This window comes from Monodon monoceros, unplaced genomic scaffold (genome assembly GCF_005190385.1).
Source record: "Monodon monoceros isolate NGI ecotype Baffin Bay Population unplaced genomic scaffold, NGI_Narwhal_1 Super_Scaffold_4, whole genome shotgun sequence".
NCBI classification, from domain to species: domain Eukaryota; kingdom Metazoa; phylum Chordata; class Mammalia; order Artiodactyla; family Monodontidae; genus Monodon; species Monodon monoceros.
The window spans coordinates 44539122-44565704 of record NW_021703781.1 but is presented as its reverse complement, the minus strand read 5'-3'; the positions used below and the strand labels follow the sequence as shown (position 1 = coordinate 44565704).

The 26583-nt window shown below is 42.4% G+C and overlaps 1 protein-coding gene and 1 non-coding gene across 8 annotated transcripts in view; one reads left to right on the top strand and one right to left on the bottom strand.

The window, feature by feature from the left end:
• PAPSS2 (3'-phosphoadenosine 5'-phosphosulfate synthase 2) overlaps window positions 1-26583 on the bottom strand; it is a 77775-nt gene that overhangs the window by 5746 nt on the left and 45446 nt on the right. For all 7 annotated transcript variants that reach the window (XM_029244972.1, XM_029244973.1, XM_029244976.1 and 4 more), the window contains 7 exons: window positions 21677-21794; window positions 17687-17922; window positions 16273-16411; window positions 15605-15723; window positions 15372-15485; window positions 13112-13223; window positions 6421-6626 (listed from right to left, as the gene is read on the bottom strand). In XM_029244972.1, coding sequence (XP_029100805.1) covers window positions 6421-6626; window positions 13112-13223; window positions 15372-15485; window positions 15605-15723; window positions 16273-16411; window positions 17687-17922; window positions 21677-21794 — 1044 coding nt within the window. The remainder of the gene's footprint in view (window positions 1-6420; window positions 6627-13111; window positions 13224-15371; window positions 15486-15604; window positions 15724-16272; window positions 16412-17686; window positions 17923-21676; window positions 21795-26583) is intronic.
• On the top strand, window positions 667-793 carry LOC114883477. The gene has a single exon (XR_003790575.1). It is a non-coding gene; the product is annotated as a U6atac minor spliceosomal RNA (small nuclear RNA).

The window sequence follows — 26583 nt, the reverse complement described above, 5'->3', positions numbered from 1 at the left end:
TTTACCTAAATAAGTAGATAGATGGTAGATAGACAAATGATAGACGGATGACAAGACTCATTTTTCACTGAGGTCACTATAAATACTCTACTTTTCGATACCCAGTCTCAGTTGAAAAAGTGACTTCAGGGAAGGGTGGGTAAGGAACAGAACATGGAGACTTTTAGAAAGAACCATCTATACTTTGTCCCACACTTTAGATGGCCCAACTCTGGGTCTTCAATTGTGCCCCTTCTGTCAGGGCAAGGAAACCCTGGTGGGCAGGCACACCTGAAGTCTGCATTTACTCTCCACCATGAGATATGTACCTGGGACATTCAGCCTGGGGTGCCCACAGGCAGACCCAGAGGGCCTCCACAGCATGGGGCAAGGCCAAGCATAGAAAGAGAAGGAAGGGTTGGCTGCAGGCCAAGAGCCAGCTGTCCACACACTACCATGTTCTGGAACAGAACCGAGAAGGCTAAATTTGAACCTGGCCTTCCAGATTGTGATCAAGGCATATTGCCAAAGTAGAAAGATAAAACATATTTAAGTTTATTAGTTAGATAAGTAACTTTTAAATATGGTATCGGGCTTCAGCTCATATTGTTACCCTGGATTGCACAAATATTAGGTGTGAACCTGGTGTGAAGAATGGTCAAAGTAATGAAAAAGAAAAGTCTGACAGTGTTTGATGAAAGGAGAGGGTTAGCACTTTCCTTGACAAGGATGGATGGAAGAAGCCCCAGGCCTGACAACACACATATGGGTAATGCATTGCCACCTACTTTGTGACATCTAACCATGGTTTTTATGTTGTACATCTGAAACTTATACATTATGTGTTCATCTTATCTCAACCTGAACAAAGAAAAACATGACAACCCTTTGTTTTTTCTATAAACTTAAATATGTTCCATATGACGCTGCAGTGCCGCAAGTCACAACTGAGAGCAGGTGTCTCTCAGTCATTGAGACAAACATCACAGAACGTCTTACTTCTCAGTCAATCATAGTTGTGCAGTCATTCGCCTGATCAAATTCCATAACTGCCTTTTGCAGTGTCCAAGGACAGTGTGGCCAGCCTGTAATGGCAGCAGAAAAGAGGGAGGCAAGAAAAGGGGAGAGAAAGCTGATTGATTTATGACACCAATTCAGAAGACATCAAGGTGGTGATGGTATACCCCTGGTTCAATTTCCTGTCATGGCCAGATGTTGGAGTTTACAATGACTTGCATTCCAGAGGTTTTCAGGGAATGGGAGGTTGGGCTAGAGCCAGGGTTTTCAACAGAGGGCGATTTTGCCTCTCCTGGCGACACCTGACAATATCTGAAGACAACTGTGACCATCACAACTGGAGTGGGGAAGGGTGTGTTATTGGCATCTAGTGATTAGAGGCCAGGAATGCTTCTCAATATCCTACATTGCACAGGACAGCCCCCGAAACAAAGGAAACCTTGGGTAGAGAAAGGGTGATTTGCAAGGAATTTGCTTGTTTTTTCATGGCCCCCCTTCTAAACTCTGTGCTCAGGAAAATCACTTAACAAGAATATTGTCAAATACCCATACCTAGACATTTACTTTCTCCTCATTGCTTAAACTGCAGATAAAATTTTGAAAGAGTTACCCCAAATCCCTGGGCATGCAGTAACTCATTCTGGGCACAAGGGGTCCACCCTATATTGTTCTATTGGCAAAGGCAATATTGAACCTGTTTCATTCACCATCCAGCCTAAAAATATATCTGGAGAACAATGCTGAAACTATGCTTTTGGCATTTCTGGGATCAGGAGGGACAGAGAGCATCTCTGTCCCCAAGGTGGCTCAACTGTCCCCAGAACTGTGGTCCAGCTATCAGGAAGGGAGGTCCAGTGGCTCTAATTTCCAAGGGCTTTGTGGCCCATAAGTACCCACTTCCTTCCAAGCCTCCTGCCAAAGGCAGGTGTGGGACCACAGCTAGAGTTTGCAGAACTGGACACACGTGTGAGGAACAGGCTTTAAGGGAGTCTAGTGAAGCAGTGAAAGAGGAACGGGGCTTGGAATCACAGACAACAGGAATGCAAAAAAGAGAGAGGATGAGCTCAAACACTAGGATGAAGACTAAGAAAGCTATGGTGAACAGGCTGAAAGGAAGAGTGGAAATAACCTAGAGAGGAAGAGGGAACGTGCACATCAGGAGAGGAGCTGCTGAGGGTGGGAAGGTGTGACAAAGAAAGTGAGGAGGCAGGAGTGGAAGGAACAGTGTCCTAGGCTGAGGGACCAGCACATGCAAAAGTGTGACAGAGGATGATATAGTGACCAGCTGAGATGCTGGAGGGGAATATCTTGGGCGGTGGTGGTTAGAGGTGGTAAGGTGAAGTCATAGCTTTATGTGAGCTCCCAAATAAAGCTTGAACGGTCCACTCTAGCTGAAGAATTGGAGAGGGGCTTCGAGGGGAGTAGGGCAAGAGACAGGGAAGAAATTAAGTGCCCTGGCCCAAGTTGCAACAGAAGTGAACACCTTCAAGCAATACCTAGAGGGCAGAACTGTTAGGACTTGGTGATTGAATGGACAAGGGAGAAGAAAGAAGGAAGAATGATGTCCAGTGTGGTATATATGTACAGTGGAATATTAGTCATAAGAATGAAATAATGCCATTTGCAGCAACATGGATGGACCTAGAGATTATCCTACTAAGTGAATGAAGTAAGAGAGAGAAAGACAAGTATCATATGATATCACTTATATGTGGAATCTTTAAAAAAATGATACAAATGAACTTATTCACAAAACAGAAAGACTCACAGACTTAGAAAACAACCTTATGGTTACCGAAGGGCAAAGGTGGCAAGGGGAGGGGTAATTTAGGAGATTGGGATTAACACATACACACTGCTATATATCAAATAGATAATCAACAAGGACCTACTGTATAGCACAGGGAACTCTACTCAATACTCTGTAATAACCTATATGGGAAAATAATATGAAAAAGAATAGATACATGTATATGTATAACTGAATCACTTTGCTGTACACCTGAAACTAACACAACATTGTACATCGACTATACTCCAATATAAAATAAACATTTTTTTAAAAAAGAAATAATGCCATTTGCAGCAACATGGATGGATCCAGAGATTATCATACTAAGTGAAGTAAGTCAGAGAAAGACAAAGATGATATCACTCATTTGTGGAATCTAAAAAATAATACAAATGAACTTATTTACAAAACAGAAACAGACTCACAGACATAGAAAATGAACTTATGGTTACCAAAGGGGAAGTGGGGGAGAGGGATAAATTAGGAGTATGGGATTAACAGAAACACACTACTATATATAAAATAGATAAACGACAAGGATTTACTGTATAGCACAGGGAGCTATATTCAACATCTTATAATAACCTATAATGGAAAAGAATACACACACACGTATAACTGAATCACTTTGCTGTACACCTGAAACTAACACAATATTATAAATCAAGTATACTTAAATTTAAAAAATAATACTTTGAAAGTAACACAGAAAATATATATTTTTTCAGAATGCCAGGAGATGTACACTCAAAACTGAGGAAATTCATTATGGAAAATAAATGTTGTTGATCTCATGATAAAAAAAGAAAAAAAAAAAGAATGACATCCAGGTTTTGGACATGGGCCACTGTTTGGATGGCAGAGCTGTTCACGGAGATGGGGGACACAGGAGGGGGACAAGGCTGGGGTGAAGTTGCCCATGTTGAGTGCGAGATGCTTGCAGGATATATCCAGGTGGAGCCACACAAGAAACAGCTGCAGATAATTATCTAATGCCATGGTTCTCAACCTTCACAGTATATTAAAATCACAGGGAGCCTCAAAACCCACAATACCCAGAACTGAGCCCAAGCCAATTAAATCAAAGACTGTGAGGTAGAGATCTGGTCATGGGTAATTTTTCTTCTTTTTTCTTTTTGCGGTACGCGGGCCTCTCACTGTTGTGGCCTCTCCCGTTGCGTAGCACAGGCTCCGGACGCGCAGGCTCAGCGGCCATGGCTCACGGGCCCAGCCGCTCCGCGGCATGTGGGATCTTCCCGGACCAGGGCACACCTGCATCGGCAGGCAGACTCTCAACCACTGCGCCACCAGGGAAGCCCCGGTCATGGGTAATTTTTAAAGCTCCCCAGGTGATTCGGTTGCTCTAACTAACGATGTGGTCTTCACTGAAGGGCTAAAGGATATAGAAACTCTCATTCCTATCCTTCATTGGGAAGTCATACTCTGTTCTCTTGGTTTCTACATCTGTAAAATGGGAGTAATGATTCTTAGGTGCTTCACAGGAACATTGTGAGAAATAATTACCATTTGAAAAAGATTTGAGATCCATGGATGAAAGGCAACAGGGCTCCACTAAGCATTATTTTTACAAGTTTCACCCGCTCCTCTCCTCATGCTCGCATCTGTGACACGTCACGTGGTTCCATATTAGTGAAAGAGAGGGTTGGGAGGATTTGAATGGAAGGTCAGGGTACTGCAGTGAGGGGCTATGCAACAGAGGTAGACAGTTTCCTCGGTGACTCTGACCATTTTCCATGCAAATATAACTCCCAGTGCCACATGGAAACACAAGGAGGCCCATAATTACTTTTGGAAGGAATTACTGTTGGAAGGTTTGGGGTTCTAAAACCAAAAAAAACATGTTTAAGTTTTACTGTGATTTTCAAGGTGCTAAAAAATGTCCAGTGAAGACAGTTCCTTTCCCATAAACACACCTTCAGTGCTCCAAGTGTAGCTCATACAGGGTGAGTGGTTTTCTCTCTGGTTATCCATGGCCCATTTCTCACCATTAGCTCACTAGGAATGTTTACAGAGTCCTTCTAATGACCTAATGCTACAGAGTCCCTGACTATATTTTCAAGGCCACAAATCACACCCCCACTCTCCCTGCCATCGAAAACATTCTGACCTCCAACTGCCAGCACCTGATGCGAGACAAGATAAACATAATTGCTTAGGAGCTTCCTTAGTTGTTTTTTTTTCTTTTAGTGCTAACCATGGATGTTAGGCCCAAAGAGTGGAAATATATGAGCTGGCATGAAGAAAGGCCACTATTCTTTAGGTCACTGAGTGCAGATAAGAGCCCAAACCTAAAGGATTATGATCAGAAAAGGAATGAGACAAAGATATAATTAAGGCTCAGAACACAATTCCTCAAATAGCTATTGTCCAGTAATTTCAAGGCCTGTCTCCCAGCCTCTTGGAGAGAAAATGTTCTGATGGCTCTGAGCTTATCTGCAGGGTGGCTAGTTGTGTCCAATAAATGAGGAGCTGCTTTGCTCCCCCACTGACCTCTTGTGTTCCACCAGGGGCCTTGCAAAAGCCCTCCCTACTGTGCAACATTTCACAACTGAAAAAAACAAAACCAAACCAAAGGGAAGTTTGTCTGACAGATTTGAACCGGTTTATTCAAACATCCATTTTGTACAGTCACAGAGCTGGAAGAGATCTCAGAGTTACTGAGTCTGGCCCCCTCCTTTTATAAATGAAGAAACTGAGGACAAGAGAGAGGACGTGCCTTGTCCAACCACAAGGCTTTTTAGAGTCTCCTGGGTCTCAGATGGTTCTCTATTACCTTTGAACTTTCTGAAAGTTAGTTACTCCAGCTAGGGAATCACTAGTATATGTCTTTTTAAATTTCAACCCTAATGCTCTAATCTCAGATAAGGGCTAGCTTTTGCATTCAATTTCACATATTTTTCTTTATGGGAAATGAACCACACCCAACAATTCCACTCCCTGCAATCCCACCCCATCACCAACAACAATGAGAAGCTGTGAAGGAGGCGGCGGAATTTTAGTCTACTTTGCCGTTAGGCAGATCGACTCCAAAATAATCCTAATTAGATGAACACATTTTTCAATCTGATGAAAATGCGGTATTTTCCCTCCGGAAACTCTGCTGCTATCTGTGCTTTTTGTTTATTGAAACAATGTCACCCACCCCCCCCACCCCCCCTCCGCACAACAGCCACAGAGCATGAACTTCCAGTCTCTTTCCAGAGCTTAGCTGGATCCATTCTGTAGGAAGAAATTGACTTCCCTTGTGAATTTCAAAATGGACAGGGCTGCAAGCTCTGGCTGTGGTTTTGTGCATAGCACAGCTATGATTCTGGTTCTCCCCTCATGATGTTAGACTAAATTATCTCCCCAGTCCAGTTGTTTCCCATTTAGTTGAGGGAGTCACAGCCATCACAGGATCTGAGGACTCAAGAGACCGTTTAGACCAGCCCTCCAACAAAGTCATTTCTTTGCCCTATCTAAAAACATCTCCCCAGGCAAAGCTTGCAGGACCTCCCTTAGAAACGCATTCTTCCATCTAACCCCCGTTTTTCTAAGTCCTTCACGAAGGAATTAAGAATTATTTTTATCCTAAGTTGAAAGAAAGACCTTCCAAACGTTATGCCACTTACTTTGATGTAGGGGTGTTTTGCACAGGTTGTGCCCCACACATGGGAACAACGCTCCTCTTTTCTGTGTTCGTAGAATTCAGGGTCTCGTAAGATAGCCACCTTCCGTCCTCCGTGTGTCAGGACAAACTCGCTGCACCCTTGCAGCCGTGTCTTATCGTCCGCGGAGACGGGCAGCACGACGGGGATGCTCATGTTAATCACTCCGTCTGTGGAAAGTGCCATTTGATGCATGAATGTGGGATACAAGGTGTGGGCTCCTTTAAAGGGGACTCAAACATGCACAATGTCTCTTCCAGACATTTCCTGCAAAAGGCATTAAGACCTAACTCTAACATGGTTATGTTGGCTGCACTAGTTTCTCTAGCGTCTGTGATAAATCCTTTGAGAAGAGGCTTCTCAAAGCAAAGGATGGAGCGTTTGTGAAAAACGGACTGTTTCAAATTGTAGGGGTGGCTTCAGTAAGTGATTTGGGGGTGGCTCCCGAGGGGGTGGCTCCCTTCGGAGTTCTTTTTAAAATTTGGTCGTGACCTCAACACACTAGGAAGCTTAAAGTCTTTAAAAATCCAACTAGATAAAATAAAGGTTGGCAATGCCCTGCATTATCTGCGAATTCCACACCGGCAAATTCAACCGCCTCGTGGATAGCAAACCTTATACAGGATCCACCTTTGGTTGAATCGTGGATGAGGAACCCGCAGATGCAGAGGTTGGACTGTGGGGCTGCAGCGTCCACAGATTTCGGTATCTGCATTGGGTCCTGGAACCAACCCCCCTCAGATTGGGAGGGATGACTATGATTTCTTAGTGAAGCCAGATAATGTAAAAGAAATCACACAGCTGTTTCTCCCCTTTTGTAATGGGGCCCTAACATTCTAGCAAATATGTCAGGCTTTCAGTTGTACTTACAGTGAGAAAATGGGGGCACAGAATTAAGTGTATAACATTAAAGAATATCAGGGAGATTTGGGGGGAGTTCCCAAGTTCAAGACTCAGATGGGAATGAAAGGAAAGTGAGTAAAAACAACATTCAATTTGTTACCCAATTTAAGCTCGTACTGCTTGCCGCTCCACCGGCCAATAAAGGGAGAAATGAGTTGTTGGGAGAAGGAATAGCAACTTTATTTGGAAAGCCAGCAGACCAGGAAGATGGTAGATTCCTGTCCCAAAGAACCACCTTCCCTGGAGTCAGGCTTCTTTTATACTAAAAGGGGAGGGGATAAAGTCAAACATTTTCTGGTTCCTGTCAGACTCGGAGGGGATGTTAATTTCTTCCTCCCTGCGGTCATTCACAGGTGGGCTTAGTCAGGATGTTTTCTGTGAGCTAAACAAAGGTCTTTTAGCTTAAACTTCTACACATGAGAGGCAGGGTTCCCAGCGATGTGCCATTATGTATAATTTAAGCTTACAGGCAACATCCCTTTAGGGATTAACTTGTAAAAGCAATAGAATAAAAAGGTTAAAGTAAAAGAAACAGATCCAATGTGGAGTAAAATTTGTTCTTCCTTATTACAAACTCAGGATTTCCAAAAGAGGAAGCAAATGCTGTTATTTATGGATTGGAGAAAATGTACCATAGATTAATGAAGTCTTTTAAATCTAACTTTCAAAATCCAACATTTAGACCACTTCTGATAGAGTTAAAGATCTGAGATCTGAGTTCTATTTCTTTGGGGCATCATACTCCCCCATTAGCTGTGAAACAAAAGTCTACAGGCATATCACTTTGCACATTTAAAATACTCTCCAAAAGTTACTAGGACATAAAGAATGTCACAGGATATATACAGCAACTTCCAGCAATAAAGAAATCCCATCCATCATAAAATCCTGCAACCTGCTCTGGGAGCCTCATAAACAACAAGGAAGATACTGTACACAGAAAGTATGAGTTTCCTCACTCAAGTAACTCCTTTGTTTCAAAGTTCACAGACAATAAGAGTAGTCCAAGCAAGCCCTGTGCAGAGAGCACTAAACTCAAAGCCAAGCGATCTCCTATTTACTACCTGTGTCACTCACCTTCTCTGTCCTCAGTTTCTCCACTTGGAAAATGGGATCATAAATAATATGTATATCCCTCGGTTGCTGGGAAGAGGCTTTCTGTGGATAGCATGACCACACTGCTTACAAAGAGTGCCTTGAGTGCCTTGACCAAAATAAAGTAAAACAAGATGCAAAGCAAAAGGTGGGTTGGGTGCTGGCGGAAACCCAGCTCTGCCTGCAACGTGCTTGCAGTGCTGCCTTCCATCAATTACTCTGGGTTGAAATCCAAAGAATACTCCACTTGCTCGTTGCCATCACCTCCTTTGGTCCACTAGGTTCCAGCCCAGCGTAGCCTCTGATCCACCTTCATCTTGGCCTTGAGTGAAAATCCCAACTAAGGAAACAGCACTACCTGACAGGTTGTCAAGAGACTAATCTGTGGGATGTTGTGGAAGGGAGTTCTACCGAGTAACAGTGCCAGCTGATCTCATACACCTGTAGCTACAACTCCACACAGGTAAAAGCAGATATACTGGGGTTTCCCTATCATCTTAATCAACTTTTCTAATACATAAAATTATCCTACAATTTAACTCTGTGCTGAAATAGCCTCCATAGCTTTAAACATTGACTCGGGCTTTCAGCCTTTTTCCATAATGTGCTTCAGCTCTGGTGGGAACCACCCTGATTATTTTACTGCAGTATAACTCATTTTGGAAAAGAGTATCGTAGTTTTTTAGCCACAGTTAGTCCAACACTTAACCTCATGTTTAATTGAATAATCTTGCTTTTGCTTTAAATAATTTTCAAGCCTGTTGTTTTAACCTTGTAGATATGCTTATCATTTGTTTGGGACTATTTCTGGGCAAAAACAAATACTTTATATTGCTTAATTCGTCTTTTTCAAGGAAAAACAGCAATGATGAAAACAATACTCAAGATAAATGATATCTTCAGAATTTTACCTTTTTCTTCCGGTACAGTGCAGAAGTTTAGAATTGCAGCGAGTACGTGTTTATTCCCAGTTTTATAACTATCAATTGTCATAGCTTGAAATTAAATTCATGCATAATTACTCATCACAAACGAAGTACAATCATCCACAGTCCAACCAGGGGTATCCACTTTAAATTGTATCTAAAACTGATTTATCCTTCATCAATTAAAAATGTTTTATAAATGCAATAGAAAAAAATTTCCAGATTTGTGAAACAAAATGGGGACCAACACTCAGTAGAAGTAATTAACAGAGAGGATCATAAATTTTTTAAATCTCAGGAACAAAATGTGCAACAGAAATTCAGAAACAAGTTTAATTTGTCAGCCAAATAAAACATTATAAACAACAGCTGCATCTGATCCAGAAATTTCCTGTTACTTGGACTCCTATCAACAGAAGAATGCAGCATTATTCTATTATAACTGGTTGGATCATGAACTGTTAGCAATTCCAACTAGTTCATTTAGATTTTTTTTTCTAGTTATGTCCTTACCATTTCTAGTTAATATAACATATCTAATTATAATAATTTAACTACTTATAAAGTTAAAGTACATACCAGGAAGGAACATGCCTAGAGAAATACAAACAAAATTAAGAAACATATTGTTTTCAACTTTCCACCAAAATAATAGTAAAGCAACAATGACAAGGAACAAACTCCTACTATGAAGCTTCATACATACAACATACAAAGATACTGAGCTTTTTGTTACTGTTATTTCTAAAAATAGAGCATATGTGACAGCAAAAAGCTGGTGAAACCAGAATTTGTATTGAATAATGTCCAATACAATCCAAAAGCATTTTTAAATAATTATGTTTTTATTTATTTATTTATTTTTTTGCCGTACACGGGCCTCTCACTGTTGTGGGCTCTCCCGCTGCGGAGCACAGGCTCCGGACGCACAGGCTCAGCGGCCATGGCTCACGGGCCCAGCCGCTCCGCGGCATGTGGGATCTTCCCAGACCGGGGCATGAACCTGTGTCCCCTGCATCGGCAGGTGGACTCTCAACCACTGCGCCACCAGGGAAGCCCAATAATTATGTTTTTAAATAATTATAACGTATGTCAATAGCCCCTCCAACTTAAGCAAGAAGTTGTCTCTTACAAATATGTGATGTTATAACTACTGTCAGATGATTCCAAACCAGGCTTTGGGAGGTATACAGGCAAACTGCTTTAGAACGTCCTAGAATTCCAGATGTTTAGAGGACATGAGAGTATGCCCAGTCCCAGGATAACCTGGATTTGAATCCAGGCTTCGAGGGAGTTATTTAACCTTCCCAATACTTATTTCCTCATATGGACAAAATACCTTCACAGTGGTGTTATCTGGATTAAATGTGATGTCCTATGTCAAGCACCAGGGTCAGAACACATTACGTGCTGAATAAATGCTGGCAGTATATAGAAAAGCTCTCAAGCCCTGACTTAGAAAGTCAGAGCCGCAGAAGACTTGCCATTAAATGATCAGGTCTCACAAGGCTGCTATGTCTTAACCCTACTTGGATGCCACCAGTCAAGAACATAAGCTTGAGGTTCCATTTTCAAATTTAGATGTGACATTTATCATTGGAGGCTCTATGACAGCCCCCCCAAACTATATATCCAGTGAGAAATAAAATAATAATAATACACTGACATGAAAATAGACCCTTGAGTAATATAGGGAGTAACTCATACCATATAATCATCAAAAACACTAAAAAATGATTTTTTATTTTGCTTTTGGACTGAGTAGACTGAGCTAATTTTTTTTTTTTTTACTATAGGGGGAAGTTGTGAACCTTTGAGAAAATTAAAACCAACAAAATACTTTTGGGAGACAGGGTCAGAATAGAAATAATTTTACCTGCAGATTGTAGGTGATCAAGAAATGTGCGATTGTTTAATGGTAGATGAAAATGGCCACATGTCTATGGCTACAAAAATTATTTCAAATTTTCAATGGTGGTGACTCAAACTTTCATAAATTGGTTAAAATTAAATGATATCCATACAAATGATACCTTGCCCAACCTTCTGATACAGAGAGACATCATTTTTGGAATTTAACCGTGTCTACTCAGTCCAAAAGCCATCGAGCCAAGCTCTGTCATGAGACTGTCATGGTGTGGTCGAGGGCAGTGTTTCAACCAGCTTTCCCTAGACACCCTCAAGGCTGCTGTCCAGGTGGGAGAAAGACTGAGCCCACTTCTTCCAAAGGAGCAGTTCCATTTTTATCTGTTGTATATATTGCCTCAGATTTCACTGAAATAGTTATGACTTGAAAAAAAAAAGTTTCACAACCACTGATGTGGCGGGAAAACCCCTCTGGACTAGAGTTCAGAAGATGAACTGCACTGCCTGTCCCAGCAAGCTCGTATTATCTCCAGCAGCTAGAACAAACCCTGACATCCGAGGACACTCAATAAATATTTATTGACTAGCTGATGAACATCTTATCTGTGCTACTTCCAAACGGATGTGACTAGAGATAAGCTTCTTGGTCTGTTCAAGACTTTGAAGTCCTTTTAATTTTATGCAGTGAGGGGGTTGTTAATATATGGAACATTTACTATTGGACCAGGTACTTTATTCTTTTAAACATTCAACATCCCATTGAGGTAGGTACTATTATTAACATCCCTATTTTACAGATGAGGAAACTGAGGCCCAGAGAGTTTAAGTAATTTGCCCTGAACCCAGATAGTCTGGCTCCACAGCTCACTCTTATCCACTATGATATTCTGCCTCTACTTAGGTAGAGGTGGGCAGCATATTACATCCCTGGTATGTATTTTTAGTAATTGACTTACATAGGAATTAAGGAGGCTTCTTGAAGGTATGGGGAGTTTTGAAACCTAACTACAACTGGGGTTGCTTTACGCCCCATTCCCCAGGCAGAGGCACAAACCTAGAACATGAACATCTTTCTCAGGAAAGAACATCTGATTTGATTTTTCTTCCTAGAAGGTTTGGAGCCCTGCTCCGTATTACAAATTCCTTCCCCCACTTATCAGCTATTCCCCAAGATCTTGAAATAAATAAGTTCTATTTGATAAGGTCAAGACAGTTCTAGGAAGGAAATGATCAGAGAAGGATCCGGAAGTTTTCTGAATGAGACATCATTCCAACCTTGACAGGAGCAGTTCTCTAAGAGCCATTCAGCTTCTGCCCAGAAAGCTGCCTTAACACCCCGTATTAAAGTTTAGTGGATGAAGCCATCCTAATATATTTCATGTATGGGCATGAATATCAACCCTTTATTATCCACCAAGGAGAGCAGCTGCTGCAATAACGTTTGCTGGAGGATGGGAGGCATCCTGCAAGTCAGCAATGAGTGCTGAGTCCATCCTGGCTTCCCCAGGATGGTCCAAGCAGCTGCCAATGGTGCTTCTGACTGTCCACTGCCTTATGAATATCACGGCCAGCAAAGGGCAGGTGGAGCTGAAAAAGACTTAACCTTCTCTTGGCTTTGTGTGCAAGTCAAACCTTTATTTTTTGGTTCCTTAGTTTTAGATAATAATCCTTTGAGGATAACCAAAAAAAATCCTAAAAATGGAAGCTTATACATAACTGGACACACCATAAATAATCTAAATATTTTCACAATAGGATTTACAAACCAAGGATTAGCATTTCTTGTTCCTGTGAAAACTTCTGAGAAATATTTTTTTCTTTAATAATAAAGAGTAACAAACAAACGAAAGAACAAAAACCCATACCGTCTAGCAGGGTGCCAAAGTGTATAACCTGCAAGTACTCCTTTTCCCGCATAAAACCTTTGAGGGGAGTGGCCCAGCCTTCACTCAAAACTTGGACCCACTGAAGATCCAGCTGCAAAACACAAAAAAGCAGGTGAACATTTCCATAAGCTCCGTTTTCCAGCCATCTGGCCCCAGGGCAGTCCTTTCTTATTCAGTTGACAGGAGAATGAAGGCAGAACCTTTTATGATTTAAGCGTTCCAATATGTAATGCTGACCCATGATCTAGGGGGGCTGGAGAAGTTTGAGTCTAGAACTTTCTGTGGGAGAGTGGTGAAAAGATTTCAAACTGGGATGATTTCTTTGAACACTTTAGGCTCTATCTATCCTTACAATGTGCACCTGTGTTGAAGATTCACTGTTCATTCTTTTTCCCACAAAAATTCTGCTTTCGCTACATTTTTTTCACCAAATGTGCTAGTTATTTGACTGAACTGAGCAAACCATTGACACTAAGATAAATGTCCAGGGACTTCCCTGGTGGCACAGAGGTTAAGATCCGCCTGTGAATGCAGGGGACACAGGCTCGCGCCCTGGTCCGGGAAGATCCCACATGCTGCAGAGCAACTAAGCCCATGCACCACAACTACTGAGCCCGCGTGCCACGACTACTGAAGCCTGCGCGCCTAGAGCCCGTGCTCCGCAACAGGAGAAGCCACCGCAATGAGAAGCTCGCGCACCCCAATAAAGAGTAGCCCCCGCTCACCGCAACTAGAGAAAACTCGCGTGCAGCAACAAAGACCCAATGCAGCCAAAAATAAACAATAAATAAATTAATTTTTTTAAAAAAAGACAAATGTCTAAAATTCTTAGCGTGATACTGACAGGCCTTCGAGCTCTGTCCCCAGGGGCTCATGTAGGGATGTCCACCTGGCACCACTCCCCACCTGGGGGCCTAGTCACCAACAGTGCCAGACAGTGTGCAGTCTGAACACACACGTGGTTTCAAGCCCATCCTCCCCTCTACCTGAAAACCCTGTTCATCATTTAAAACCCAGTTCAAAAAATAAAAATAAAAAAATAAACCCCCCCAAAATAAATAAGTAGATATAAATAAAAATAAAACCCAGCTCATGGGCCACTGCTCTGAAATCTTTCCTGTCACCTCTAGGATCGAGAGAATTAATCATTAGATTCTTTGAAGTTCTTCTGTACCTTGCAGACCATTTTGTTATTGGAACTATTATTCCGCACTGTAATTATGATTATGTGTTTCTCACCTGCCTGGAGCATTGGAAAACTCAGAATTTATTGTGTTTATAAATTCGTCATGACTTACTAAAGCCTGGGGTCTTCATGAGCTGAAGGACATTCCCAATGTACTCTGCCTCTTAAAAAAATGTCCAGGGCTTCCCTGGTGGCGCAGTGGTTAAGAGTCCGCCTGCCGATGCAGGAGACACGGGTTCGTGCCCCGGTCCAGGAAGATCCCACATGCCGCGGAGCAGCTGGGCCCGTGAGCCATAGCCACTGAGCCTGCGCATCCGGAGCCTGTGCTCCGCAACGGGAGAGGCCACAACAGTGAGAGGCCCGCGTACCGCAAAAAAAAAAAAAAAAATGCCCAAGGTTTTAATGGATACCAAAAGGTTACCAGTGAAGACTTGATCACCTTATATGAACCAACTAACACTAACCAGTAAACAGGCCAAGGTATCTGCAGGGCTGTTTGCTGGGATTGCATCTTAACATCGTCTAGGTTGCAAAATCAATGCAACCAAAGCTCCCTCTCCTCAGACTGAACTCTCCCTGATGAGGGAAGAGTGGGATGTGCAGAGTAGAAAAAAGATCAAGGCATTCATGTCACTTTAGATCAGGGTTGCTTCTTGTTTTCTTCAAATTCCTTCTCAATGGTCCAAGAAACACCTGTATTCTGGACAAACTATTTTCTCAGCAACTGCCAACAAATAATTACTGCCTAATGCTTGAGCGCCGGCATAACTGAAGGTATAATGACAACCATATAAAACTGTCCTCTGCAAATACAGAAGTTATGTTCCCAGTCTGCCTCTGTACATGGCATTGATCAGCTGCCTGGGGCAACACTTGATGAGAGATTTTCTTGAAGAAGAGGTAAAAAAAAAATTGGCAAAATGAAGTGTTTTTCTTTATAGGCATTGCATTTTCCTTATGTCTACCTTCCTAATTAATTAAGAGTAATTGTAAATGGATTATAATGACTGACATTAAGCCTAAGTCTCCATTAGCCAGTGGGCACCACCTTACCTTGGTAATTGATAACGAAGGGAGCACTTCGGCCTCAGCTCGGACTTGGTCGAGTTTGTTTTCTGGCACAAACAGTTCGTGGATGCCTTTGATTATAGTGTGGGGTACAATGTTCTGAAATGAAGCAGACTTGGTAACAGTTTGGAATGAAAACTATAAAAAGAACACTTCAGTAAACAGATGATCTTTTATGACTGTATAAAACTATTAAAAAAGACGTTCAGTCCGCCCACCTGCTCCTGTAGAAGTTCCACCACCTGCTGCACACAGTCGCTCACCGAGGACAAGTTGGTTTTAAGCACAAGCTCAGGAGTTTCAGGTTTCTCATAATCGGAATCAATACCCGTAAACCCTGCAAGGCAGAAGGCTGAAAATCACATCTGCACCAACAGAACAATCTTTTTACTCAATAAGACATAACACGTTGCAATAATGTTTTCAACTGCTGTATTCAGATTAAAACGGAAAAGGTCAAACAGCTATCCTTGCCCTCTAGCCATAGATAAGAACATATACAGCTGTGGTTTCAATACAGAAAGTCCCGATTATCAACAAAATCTGTCTGAGTCCAAGCCCTCTGCAGCTGATTAGAATGGAAAAGGAAAACAAGTCGGAGGAAAACTGAGAGGTTCCTGCTACACACATGCACATACACATATCCATTTTAGTTCTCTAAACTTGATTGCTTGTGGCTGGGGTGATAGTTCTTGAAAAATACAAGCCCACGTTTTAACTAGCCCACAGACATTCTGAAGATATTACGGTTTGATAAAAAGTTGTGTGCACTATATGCAATTTTGGAAAACGGTTTTTGAAACTTCAGACAGATATCTGGGCACAGACTAATAAGAAATGGTGGCATAAGTAAGGGGCAAAGATACCGCTGAACTGGCTCTCCTACCTTTGATCTCCCCAGCTCGGGCCCGTTTGTAGAGACCTTTTACATCTCTGCTTTCACAAATGTTTAGAGGCGCATCTACAAATATCTCAAAGAATGGCAGTCCTGCAGATTCATGGATTTTGCGGGCATTCTCACGATCCTGGAAAATAATTACCTTTAAGAATGTAAGAAGAGGGACTTCCCTGGTGGTGCAGTGGTTAAGAATCCGCCTGCCAATGCAGGGGACACAGGTTCGAGCCCTGGTCCGGGAAGACTCCACATGCCGCAGAGCAACTAAGCCCGTGCGCCACAACTACTGAGCCTGTGCCCTAGAGTCCATGAGCCACAACTATTGAGCCCACGTGCCACAACTACTGAAGCCCGCGTGCCTAGAGCCCGTGCTCCCAACAAGAGAAGCCACCACAATGAGAAGCCCGTGCACCACAACAAAGAGTAGCCCCCGCTCACTGCAACTAGTGAAAACCCACGTGCAGTAACGAAGACCCAACGCAGCCAAAAATAAATTAAAAACAAAAAAACTTGGCCAAAAAAAAAAAAGAATGTAAGAAGAGGTTTCATAGTGAAATTCTTCATCACAAAATACTGTGTGCTCTGGTGTTCTATGACCTTAAGATAACACTGGGGTTTGAGCTCTTCAGAGGTGTCAGGAAACTAGCGCTTTAGAGAAACTCCAGAAATTTCACGCTAGTAAACAAATCTCCCAAGTACTTTCCAAAAAAAAAAAAAAAAAAGCAAACAAACAAAAATGGGAAAGAATCCCAACTAAAAGACAGGGCTGGCAATATGACAGCATTTCGTTCAAAGGATGTGTTCAAAGTACATAGTGTCTTATATGTAATTCACAGAAATTTCCTGTTTTAAAACAAGAGGAGTAACACTCCACCTTGTTGATTTCAACGTTAAACACACATAACCTGATGCATTGGCGATGAACTACTGTTTTCTTTAGTAAGCTAAGGCCTCTGACTTTTTGGAGAAATACTGGCTTGGCCAAAATGTTCGTTCGGGCTTTTTGGTTAAAACCCGAAGGAACCCAATAAAATTACTGAGCTTTGGAATTTTTCTGGTTTAACTTTCTCTTCCTTTCAACTCTGGCCAAGTGTACCTTACCATTGTGAAAGTGGAAGGGTTTATGTCACCTGGTGCCCTGGCATCTGGAAATGAAGGGACTCTCTTTATGTAACCAATATTAAAGAGAGGAAATGAGGGAGCAAGTGGGGGAAGGAGAGCCAGTGGGGGAGACTGGAAGTATGACATTCCTCTGTCCTCCCCTCCGCTGGGTCCTCATCCTGGCAGCTTGAGAGCACTGGTGCTATGTGTGGCAATCGTGTGCACTGCCAAAGCATTTTACCTTTGCAAAAGGAGAAATGAAGCTGGTAATGCAGACCAGAGCAGCGTCGCCAAAGCATTTTACCTTTGCAAAAGGAGAAATGAAGCTGGTAATGCAGACCAGACCAGCGTCGGCAAATAGCCTGGCCACCTCAGCAATCCTGCGGATGTTTTCTTCTCTGTCCCAAGGAGAGAATCCAAGGTTTTTGTTGAGGCCATGACGGACGTTGTCCCCATCGAGGGAGTAGCAAGGGATGGCGTGGGAGACGAGATTCTCCTCCAGAGCAAAACTGATCGTTGTTTTTCCAGCACCAGAGAGACCTGTTCAGAATGGGCAAGACAGGACAGGCACTGTCTCTGACTGTTTAAGATTATAAATTGTGCTCTGATCCGAATTGTGAACTGATCCTAATTTTTACCTAATTCAAGCATAATTAAACCCTCATTACAATCACTGGATTGCCCTCAAATCAAAACCATTCAAATCTAGAAAAAGCAAAGTTTACTACAAGTCAAGTACTAGCATTTCTTTCAAATCTTGAAAAAACTATTTGTCCCTTGTTAGGATTATAGCCTTTCAAAGCAAAAGGCGTTCGTCAATAGGGAGACCTTGGCAGGCTACATATGGTCCTTGGTGTGTTCTGCTTTTGGGATGGGCTGGGACCTGGGACCCTTTACCACAGTGCTTGCACCTGGACAAACGTCTCCTGGAGCAACAGAAAACAAAGAAACTATAAGGGACTAAAAATACCTGCACGCGGCCACAGTTGGGGCAAATTATAAACAGTAAGATACAAAAAGGCCAGAAACCAGCTGCCATTTCTGAGGTGCAGGGAGCAAAAGCAGGGTACTGCGCATGATTCCTGCACACGGCACCACCAAGAGGGTCAGCTGACCACCTAAGCCACCACTCCAGCCTGACCACCCATCTGCCCCTACTCGCATCCCATTTAAGGAACCGGTTCGCCCCACCTCAGGAGTGAGCAAGGGCAATTGTTTCTTGTTTTCGCTACCCCCTGCTGCAGCAGGGACCTCAATAAAGCCTTGCCTGAATTCCTTGTCTGGCCTCTTATCAATTTCTATTGATTAAGGAGTCCAAGGACCTGAGTTGGTAACACTTTGCCCGCAGTGTATTTTATAGACTAGAAAGTTGTGCACACAAATTCAGATTATGGCTTCTCTTGAAAGAAAATCAGAGGCTCTGGCAGTGGTGTCCTCATATCCCCTTATGAGAGCAATCAGCTGGAATGCAGGGACAGCCAGCCCTTGGAGACTGGGAGGCCCACCTCCCTTGCAGATGCTGCTAAGCACCCATCTGACAAGAGAACCAACATACTGTCCTTTTGTTTTCAAGATTTTCCAAAATGATTCTCAAAACACAAAGACAGAGAACCACCCTGAGCTACGCTGTAGATGTAGTTAGAGTTGCCATATACTCTTAGGCGTCTGGAGTCTTTACATGAGAGTGGAGTTACAAGGTGCCTTTTACCATGGTTTCAAAGCACAGTGATTGGGAACACACACTATAATTTCTACATGAGGGAGAATGTAAGCAGAAAGGGAATGAAATGCTACCTGCCAAAATTACTTAAGAGCTCAAAATCTGAACCACCCTGGAAAAGGAGCCCTCTAAAAATTCAGTTGTTCTAAAGATCTCTGAACCTGAAGAAAAATGCAGTGATGCCAAGCCACTGTCAGACAGCACCCGGAAGAGGAAAAGTCAGGACGGGGGCAGAAAAGAAAGTCAAGAAATTGTTAATACAGAGAAGACAGCTGGGGGAAAGAGGAAAAAGAAAAAGTAAGAGTAAAGAAGGGATGCAGGACAGAGAGACTTGGAAAGAAAGGTGATATATGAAAGGTAAACAAGTATTTTCCATATTTTTAGTTATGTTTTAAAGTCACGCCCTTGGCTTTGACAGAGGACCATTAGAAGAAACTGCTACGTGAAGAATGTGTTGGCAATCTTTGTAAATCAAGGCATTGTCTATTACATCTTTATGTAATTCAGTTGCATTTGGATAGAAATTCATGTGATAAATTCCTCTTAAAAGTTATGTCCACTTGTGGGGTAGGAGAAATGGGACTCCTGAATCTCTGGTACGTTCTCTTGCATCAGAAAATGAGAGAAACAGTAGAAATTTCTAACACAGTTAGCTGTATTAAAATAGATCATTGGAATATTTATTTTAATACATTTAAGTAACACCAATTACATTTACTGAGAGTTTTACTAGGGACCAGGACTTGTGCTAAGTGCATATATGCTTTATTTCATTTTGTTCTACCTATACCTGTATGAGGCAGGTATTATCTTTATTCTCATTTTACAAATAAGGGAACCGAGGCTTAGAGAGGTTGGTTGGCTTGTCCAAAATCACACAGCTAATGTAGGTGAAGCCGGTACCCAACTCCAACTCTCTAGATTTCAAGTATTTGGTTTCTCCTGATTTGCCTGGTCAATATCCAATGTCTGTAATATGAGAATAAAAAAATAAACTAGGAAAAGATGACTTTTTGAGAGTAAGAAAAGACAGGAAGTATACCCTTGAGTTTTTTTTTTCTCTTCTACCTGTTCTTTTTGTCTTTCCAGGGGTGTTTTACATTAAGAAAAATGGACTTGGGCTTCCCTGGTGGCGCAGTGGTTGACAGTCCGCCTGCCAATGCAGGGGACACGGGTTCGTGCCCCGGTCTGGGAAGTTCCCACATGCCACGGAGCGGCTGGGCCCGTGAGCCATGGCGGCTGAGCCTGCGCGTCCGGAGCCTGTGCTCCGCAACGGGAGAGGCCACAACAGTGAGAGGCCCGCGTACCTCAAAAAAAAAGAAAGAAAAATGGACTCTGTGGGTATGTCCTGATTCAAAATTTGGACAAACACATGAAGGCAAAACATCTCATGAAGGCAAACACGTAGCAAGAGGGAAACGTCTGGAGCACGCTGTTTTATTCACTGCTGCACGTCACGTCTCTCAGAGGGAGCGGGGGAAACATATCAGGAATTGCAGCAGGTGAATCTGCCTTCTAGAACACAGCAGCCTCCTTGCCCTCTGTCCAGCCTCACCCTGGAAGCAGGGAAAGTTGTTCTTCCAGGGATGAATGAAACCCGGAAACCAAGGGCAAGTGCCACAGGCACTAGGAAATAACTTGAAAGAGAAGAATGAGGCTGCTTTAGACAGGAATAGGAAAGACTCAGAATAGCAAGAAAAGACGCAAGGCAGGTCCTCGCTTGTTGTGTTTTCTAGAACTATCTTCAGGTTAGAATAAATCAGCATTTGTGAGCAAACAGTAACACATGAGTTGATTTCATAACCTGGATAAACATATCTTTGCATCTGAGTTCATCTCCATATGAAATATTATGTCTACGAAATGAACCTGTTTTTTTCTTTTGAGTCCAGCCTATGTCGGACCTGCATTCCCAGGAATCAACTTCCTCTACCTTGTACTCAGAGTATAAGGTAACAGCCGAGGACTAATTCCAGTTCTGTCACTAACCCTTAGCTTTGACATTCTGGGGCTATATAAACACAAGAAAAGGGAGATTCATTTGGTCACCTCGGTGGGAATGAGTTCTTTTTTTATACACAAGGGACAATACTCAGCTATGCAGAAAACATTAGTTTTGCTTCTTGCACAGATTTTAATTTTTTTAAATAAGTAAAATAGCCCCCTAGAATATTAAAACATCAGAAAAGAATAAAGAATATCTCTAATGGACAGCCAAATGCTTGATGTCAAATTAGGAGAGCCCCGTTCATAACTGCCAGTAAATGTGTTTAGGCATGAAATTAAGAACTACAGAATTCCTTAGAGCTGAATGGGAATGTCATAATCAACTTGTCCCATCCTTTCCTGCCAAAGAGGTGAAAACAGAGAACTAGAGACATTCCATGACTTGATGGAAGTCCTATTTCTCACTGATGGGTAGAGTTAGGACTAACACCCAAGCTTCTATCACAGCTCTCAGTCTCCTTCTAATGTTGAAATACACATGTAATATGTAGTGACACTATCTTCCTAAAAATTGTGTGTCACCATCAGTTTTCCATTAAAAAATATATAGATCTCAACACAGCATACCTGTCAGCCACACGGTACATCCTCGGAATCCACCCCTTGTTCCAACCACCTGCCCTCTCTTATTCCTGCTCACATGATGCGCCTGATACACAACATTGGTGGATTTCTGCTGGGTCTCCTACAAAACAAGAGCAAGCACAATATTCAATTAATAAAATAATAAATCTCATATGTATACATATAATAAAATAACAGATTACATAAATAGTCTTCCCTAACAGAAACTCCTTTTTTTATAATGGGCACACAGAGTAACATTAATTAACTCTACTAATTTAGAAACAGACACTGCCTTTAGCATACCCATCACTGCCCTTTGAAAGTATAATTTGAATGAGGCAATTATTGATGCAATGTAAAAGTTCTGGTTCCATGACATATTAAAATGTGTACCTTTAGGTAATGGTTAGGGGAATGTCTCTGTTTCAGTAAATGCATGTTCTTCCCAAGTCCCACGGGCATGAACTGAAAATAGCCCAAATACTCCAGCCGCTGAGGAAATAATAGGGTGAGGCTGGTTGAGCTCCTCTCTAGAGAGCTGGGAGAGGCTCCAATCACAGAACGAAGAGTTAGAGGCCATTATACCCCTCCTGTTCCCACCCAGACATAGACGTCAGCAACTTGAGAGTTTATCCCCGAAATAGGACTCCTTTTTCACAAGTACTAAAATCTGCTTCCACTTTCCCAAGGGTCAGTGTATGAACTTTTTAATCTTTCATAAAGGCCTGAAGAAATGGAAATGTACCAGTTATTAGTCTTGGAGGTTAACTCAAATCTCGAATGTATTTATTTTGGCTGTAATAAAATCAGCCCCATGAGGGCACAGATTATCTGACCTTGACCCTAAACTCTGACAGGAAGGTACATGTCTGATGAATAAAAAAAGGTAAAATGAGTCAATAAATACAGTTTGTGGTGGACATTTAAAAAAACAATATGTGAAGATGTGATCCAAAGGGGAAGGGGGTGGGTCAGGGGAAACCATAATGATGGTTAAATAAAAATAAAAAGGTTAAGAACTGCCCATGTGTGTCTTTGGTATGGTAATTAAATGTTTAATGACAGATGTAATCCAAGTTGCTGAACTGTAAAAATATAGAAAGCCTTTTAAACACTGTACATGTATACCCACCAGAGCTAAAAAAAAAAAAAAAGCTCCAATATTCTTTGAGCAAGACCCAGACAGTCTTAGAAAACTCTGGGTCACATGAGGGCAACTCTTACATTCTGGAGCAAATTAAATCACCTCTTTATGCCTTTCCTTTGGGAAAAAAAAAATCAAGGGGAATACAAATAGGACTGTTTGGAGGCTTATATAGATAATGGATGGGAACATGCTCTGTAAATGGCCAAGTTCCCTACAAATGTGGACGCTGACAATGATTATTCAGTGTACAGCTGCAGCAGGAGAGCCATCTGGATTAGCACCAGGAAATCCACTTCAAGACCAAGGAGGAAGGAGCCCCCTGCTGGCCCTTGGGGGCTCAGAAAGGCAGTGCACACCCATGGGGTGGGCCTGCTAGTGAGGCACAGAGCCCAACTAAGGGGCCAGCTGGCAGGGAACAGCATTATCAGTGTCAGCGGGAACCAAGAGGTAGGTGTTGAAAGCTGGGATCGGCTGGGTTAAGTTACCTAAAACTCTCCAAGGCTAGACGCTCTGATCATCCATCAAACAAACCTGGTCAGAACCCAAGACTTGGAAGGGGTCGGGACAGTAGACAGCAGGGGTGGCTTGCACGAGAGGATTCATAAAGGGGGACAAATGAGGCTAGTCCATGAGATATTCTAGCCATCTTTTCCCTGAGTGAATAAATCCCCTGAAGGTATCCTGGGTCTTTTGTGCCAAGTACACTTTATGGCTCAAGGAAAACATTAAAATTTTCTTTCTCTCCATTTCCTTGTTAATCACTGCCATTAAATTCAAGAACACTGTGTGTGGATATCAGGCCCACAAGTCAGTTCATCCGTTCATTCATTGATTCTTTCAGTAAATGTTTATGTAAATGAGCTCCTACTAAGTGCCAGGGGCCATACTAGGCACTGGAAATATAGTACTAAACAAAGCAGAATTCCTGGCAACATTTTAGGGGGAAATACAGACAAAAAGATCAAGTAACTGGGCCCCTCAGAGGAGAGTGTGGGTCTCAGACATATATCTCTCTACTGTATGAAGTGTATGGCTGTTAGCATAACTGAAGCCATCTTGGGCCGTTAACAGTCTCTCCTGCTCTTCTGCTGACCCTGCCAGGGACTGTAATGTAAAGTGAATCACTTCTCTGTCATCGAGGGCTTTGTAGTTAATACATATTGTTTAATAATCATTAGAACCTGGTGACCTCTCCTCTATGCCCTGTTAGTCCCCAATGACGAAAACCTTCACTGACGTATTCCTGATGCCCACGAAACTCATTACCCGTTCGTTAAGTCTTGACATAGAAAGGCACGTCCTGCTTCCAAGTACCTACCCCCATACTCTAGGTTAATATAAAATTGTCCCAATGGCCCCTCGGTGGCACGGAGTACAGCTGTGAATGCTTCTGGATTGTTGTGGACACAATCCTGATCCCATCCTGTGAGTAAGTTAACCCATAATAAACTGATCCATTGATTATATGGAGTTGCCTGCCTCATTTTTTTCAGTCTCAAGATGCCTTCTTAGTTCAGTGGGCACTATGTGTTCCCTCCATCCTCTGACATGAAGATATATAAAGAATACCTGCAGCTCAATAATAAAGAGACAACCCGCTTTATAAAAATGGGCAAAAGATTTGAACAGTCACTTCACAAAGGAAGATGCACAAATGGCCCATAAGCACATGAAGAAGGGCTCAATGTCACTAGTCATGAGAGAAATGCAAATTAAAACTAAAATGACACACTACTGATAACATCTAAAGTCAGCAAGGATGGGCTCTCATATGTTTTTGTTTGTTTTTCAATTTTAATTTAATTTTATTTATTTACTTATTTTTGGTTGCATTGGGTCTTCGTTGCTGTGTGTGGGCTTTCTCTAAAGCATCGAGCCGGGCCTACTCTTCGTTGTGGTGCGCGGGCTTCTCACTGCGGTGGCTTCCCTTGTTGCAAAGCACAGGCTCTAGGTGCGCGGGCTTCAGTTGTTGCAGCACGCCAGCTCAGTAGTTGTGGCTTACAGGCTCTAGAGCGCAGGCCCAGTAGTTGGTGGTGCACGGGCTTAGTTGCTCCGTGGTATGTGGGATCTTCCCGGACGAGGGCTAGAACCCATGTCCCCTGCATTGGCAGGTGGATTTTTAGCCACTGTGCCACCAGGGAAGCCCATGTGCTCTCATATGTTGATAGTGGAGGTGTAAAGTGGTCCAACCATCTCAGAAAAAAACCTGGCAGTTTCTTGTAAAGCCGAACATTTACCTCCCTTAGGACTCAGCAATTGCATTCATAGACATTAACTCAAGAGAAATGAAAACTTATACCCACAAAAGGACTTGTACAAGAATATGATTAGCAACTTTTTTGGACAAAAACTGTAAATAACCAAGGGTCCATCAAATAGGAAAATAGATAACAACAACAAAACAAAACACCCAGATTATAGAATACTCTTCTAATGGAATACCAATCAGCAATAAAAAGGAATGAGCTACTGATACATGCAATGAGGGTGATAATAAATGAAAACATTTTGCTGAGTCAAAGAAGTCTTACCCAAAAAAACTACATGTATTCCATTTATATGACATCCCCCATCAGGGAAAACTAATTTGCAAAGTCAGAACAGCAGTTGCCTCTGGGTGATGGCAATGCTGTACGTCCTGATAACGGTTTGAGGTACATAGGTGTTTGCATTTGCCGGAACTCAGGGAATGTACACTTAAGATGGGTATTTCGTTACATGTAAATTTTACTACATGCAAAAAAAGAACCATTAAAAAAAAAAAACTAAGCAAATACGAAAATACCTAATAAGATTCAGATGGTGGGGGACTTCCCTGGTGGTGCAGTGGTTAAGAATCTACCTGCCATGCAGGGGACATGGGTTCGATCCCTGGTCTGGTAAGATCCCACATGCCGTGGAGCAACTAAGCCCGTGCCCCACAACTACTAAGCCTGCGCTCTAGAGCCCACGAGCCGCAACTAATGAGCTCGTGTGCCACAACTACTGAAGCCCCTGAGCCTAGAGCCTGTGCTCCACAACAAGAGAAGCCACTGAAATGAGAAGCCCCCCACCCCCAGCAACTAGGGAAAGCCTGCGAGCAGCAACAAAGACCCAATGCAGCCAAAAAAATGAAAAAAGATTCAGATGGTGGAATGATATTGTTCAGCACAGCTGCGTTTGTGGAAAAGGGCTCGGATCCCATCACAGCGCGTTTGACTTAAGGGGCTGCTGCCCACCTGTGCACGTGAATGCCCACCAGTGCTTAATTTGTCCACAGAGATGGGTTTTTTCCCTCTCTTTTGGCTGTTCGTTCTCCCTAGAGGCTGAGATCCAGCATAAACTCCAGGCTTTGCTAGTCTTCTGTGGAAACTTTGTTATGATCTTGTTAATTGCCTCCCCAACAAGCACTTGGTTTTCCAAAAACATCAGAGTCCACAGGAAGGAACTACTCTCTTACAGTATGTAATAGTTAATCTCTGAACTTTTGGTTTTTATTAACTGCATCTTAATCATGGGTGTTTGTCCAGATTTTCTATCACTCCAACAATGTTTTAAACAAACAAATGAAATCCTTTCAGATGGCCAGGTACTGGGGCTTTTTTGTTTGTTTCGGGAAGACATTTTGCTTCTTATTTATCTCAAATTTACCCTTGATTTTCTCCAAAAGGCAAACAAATAAAATAGAAGCAGATGTTTTGAAGGATATTTGAACTGCAAAGGGGTGAGGCAGCCGAAAACTTTTCTTTTCCTTGTTGAAACCCTTCCTTCCTTAAGAGTA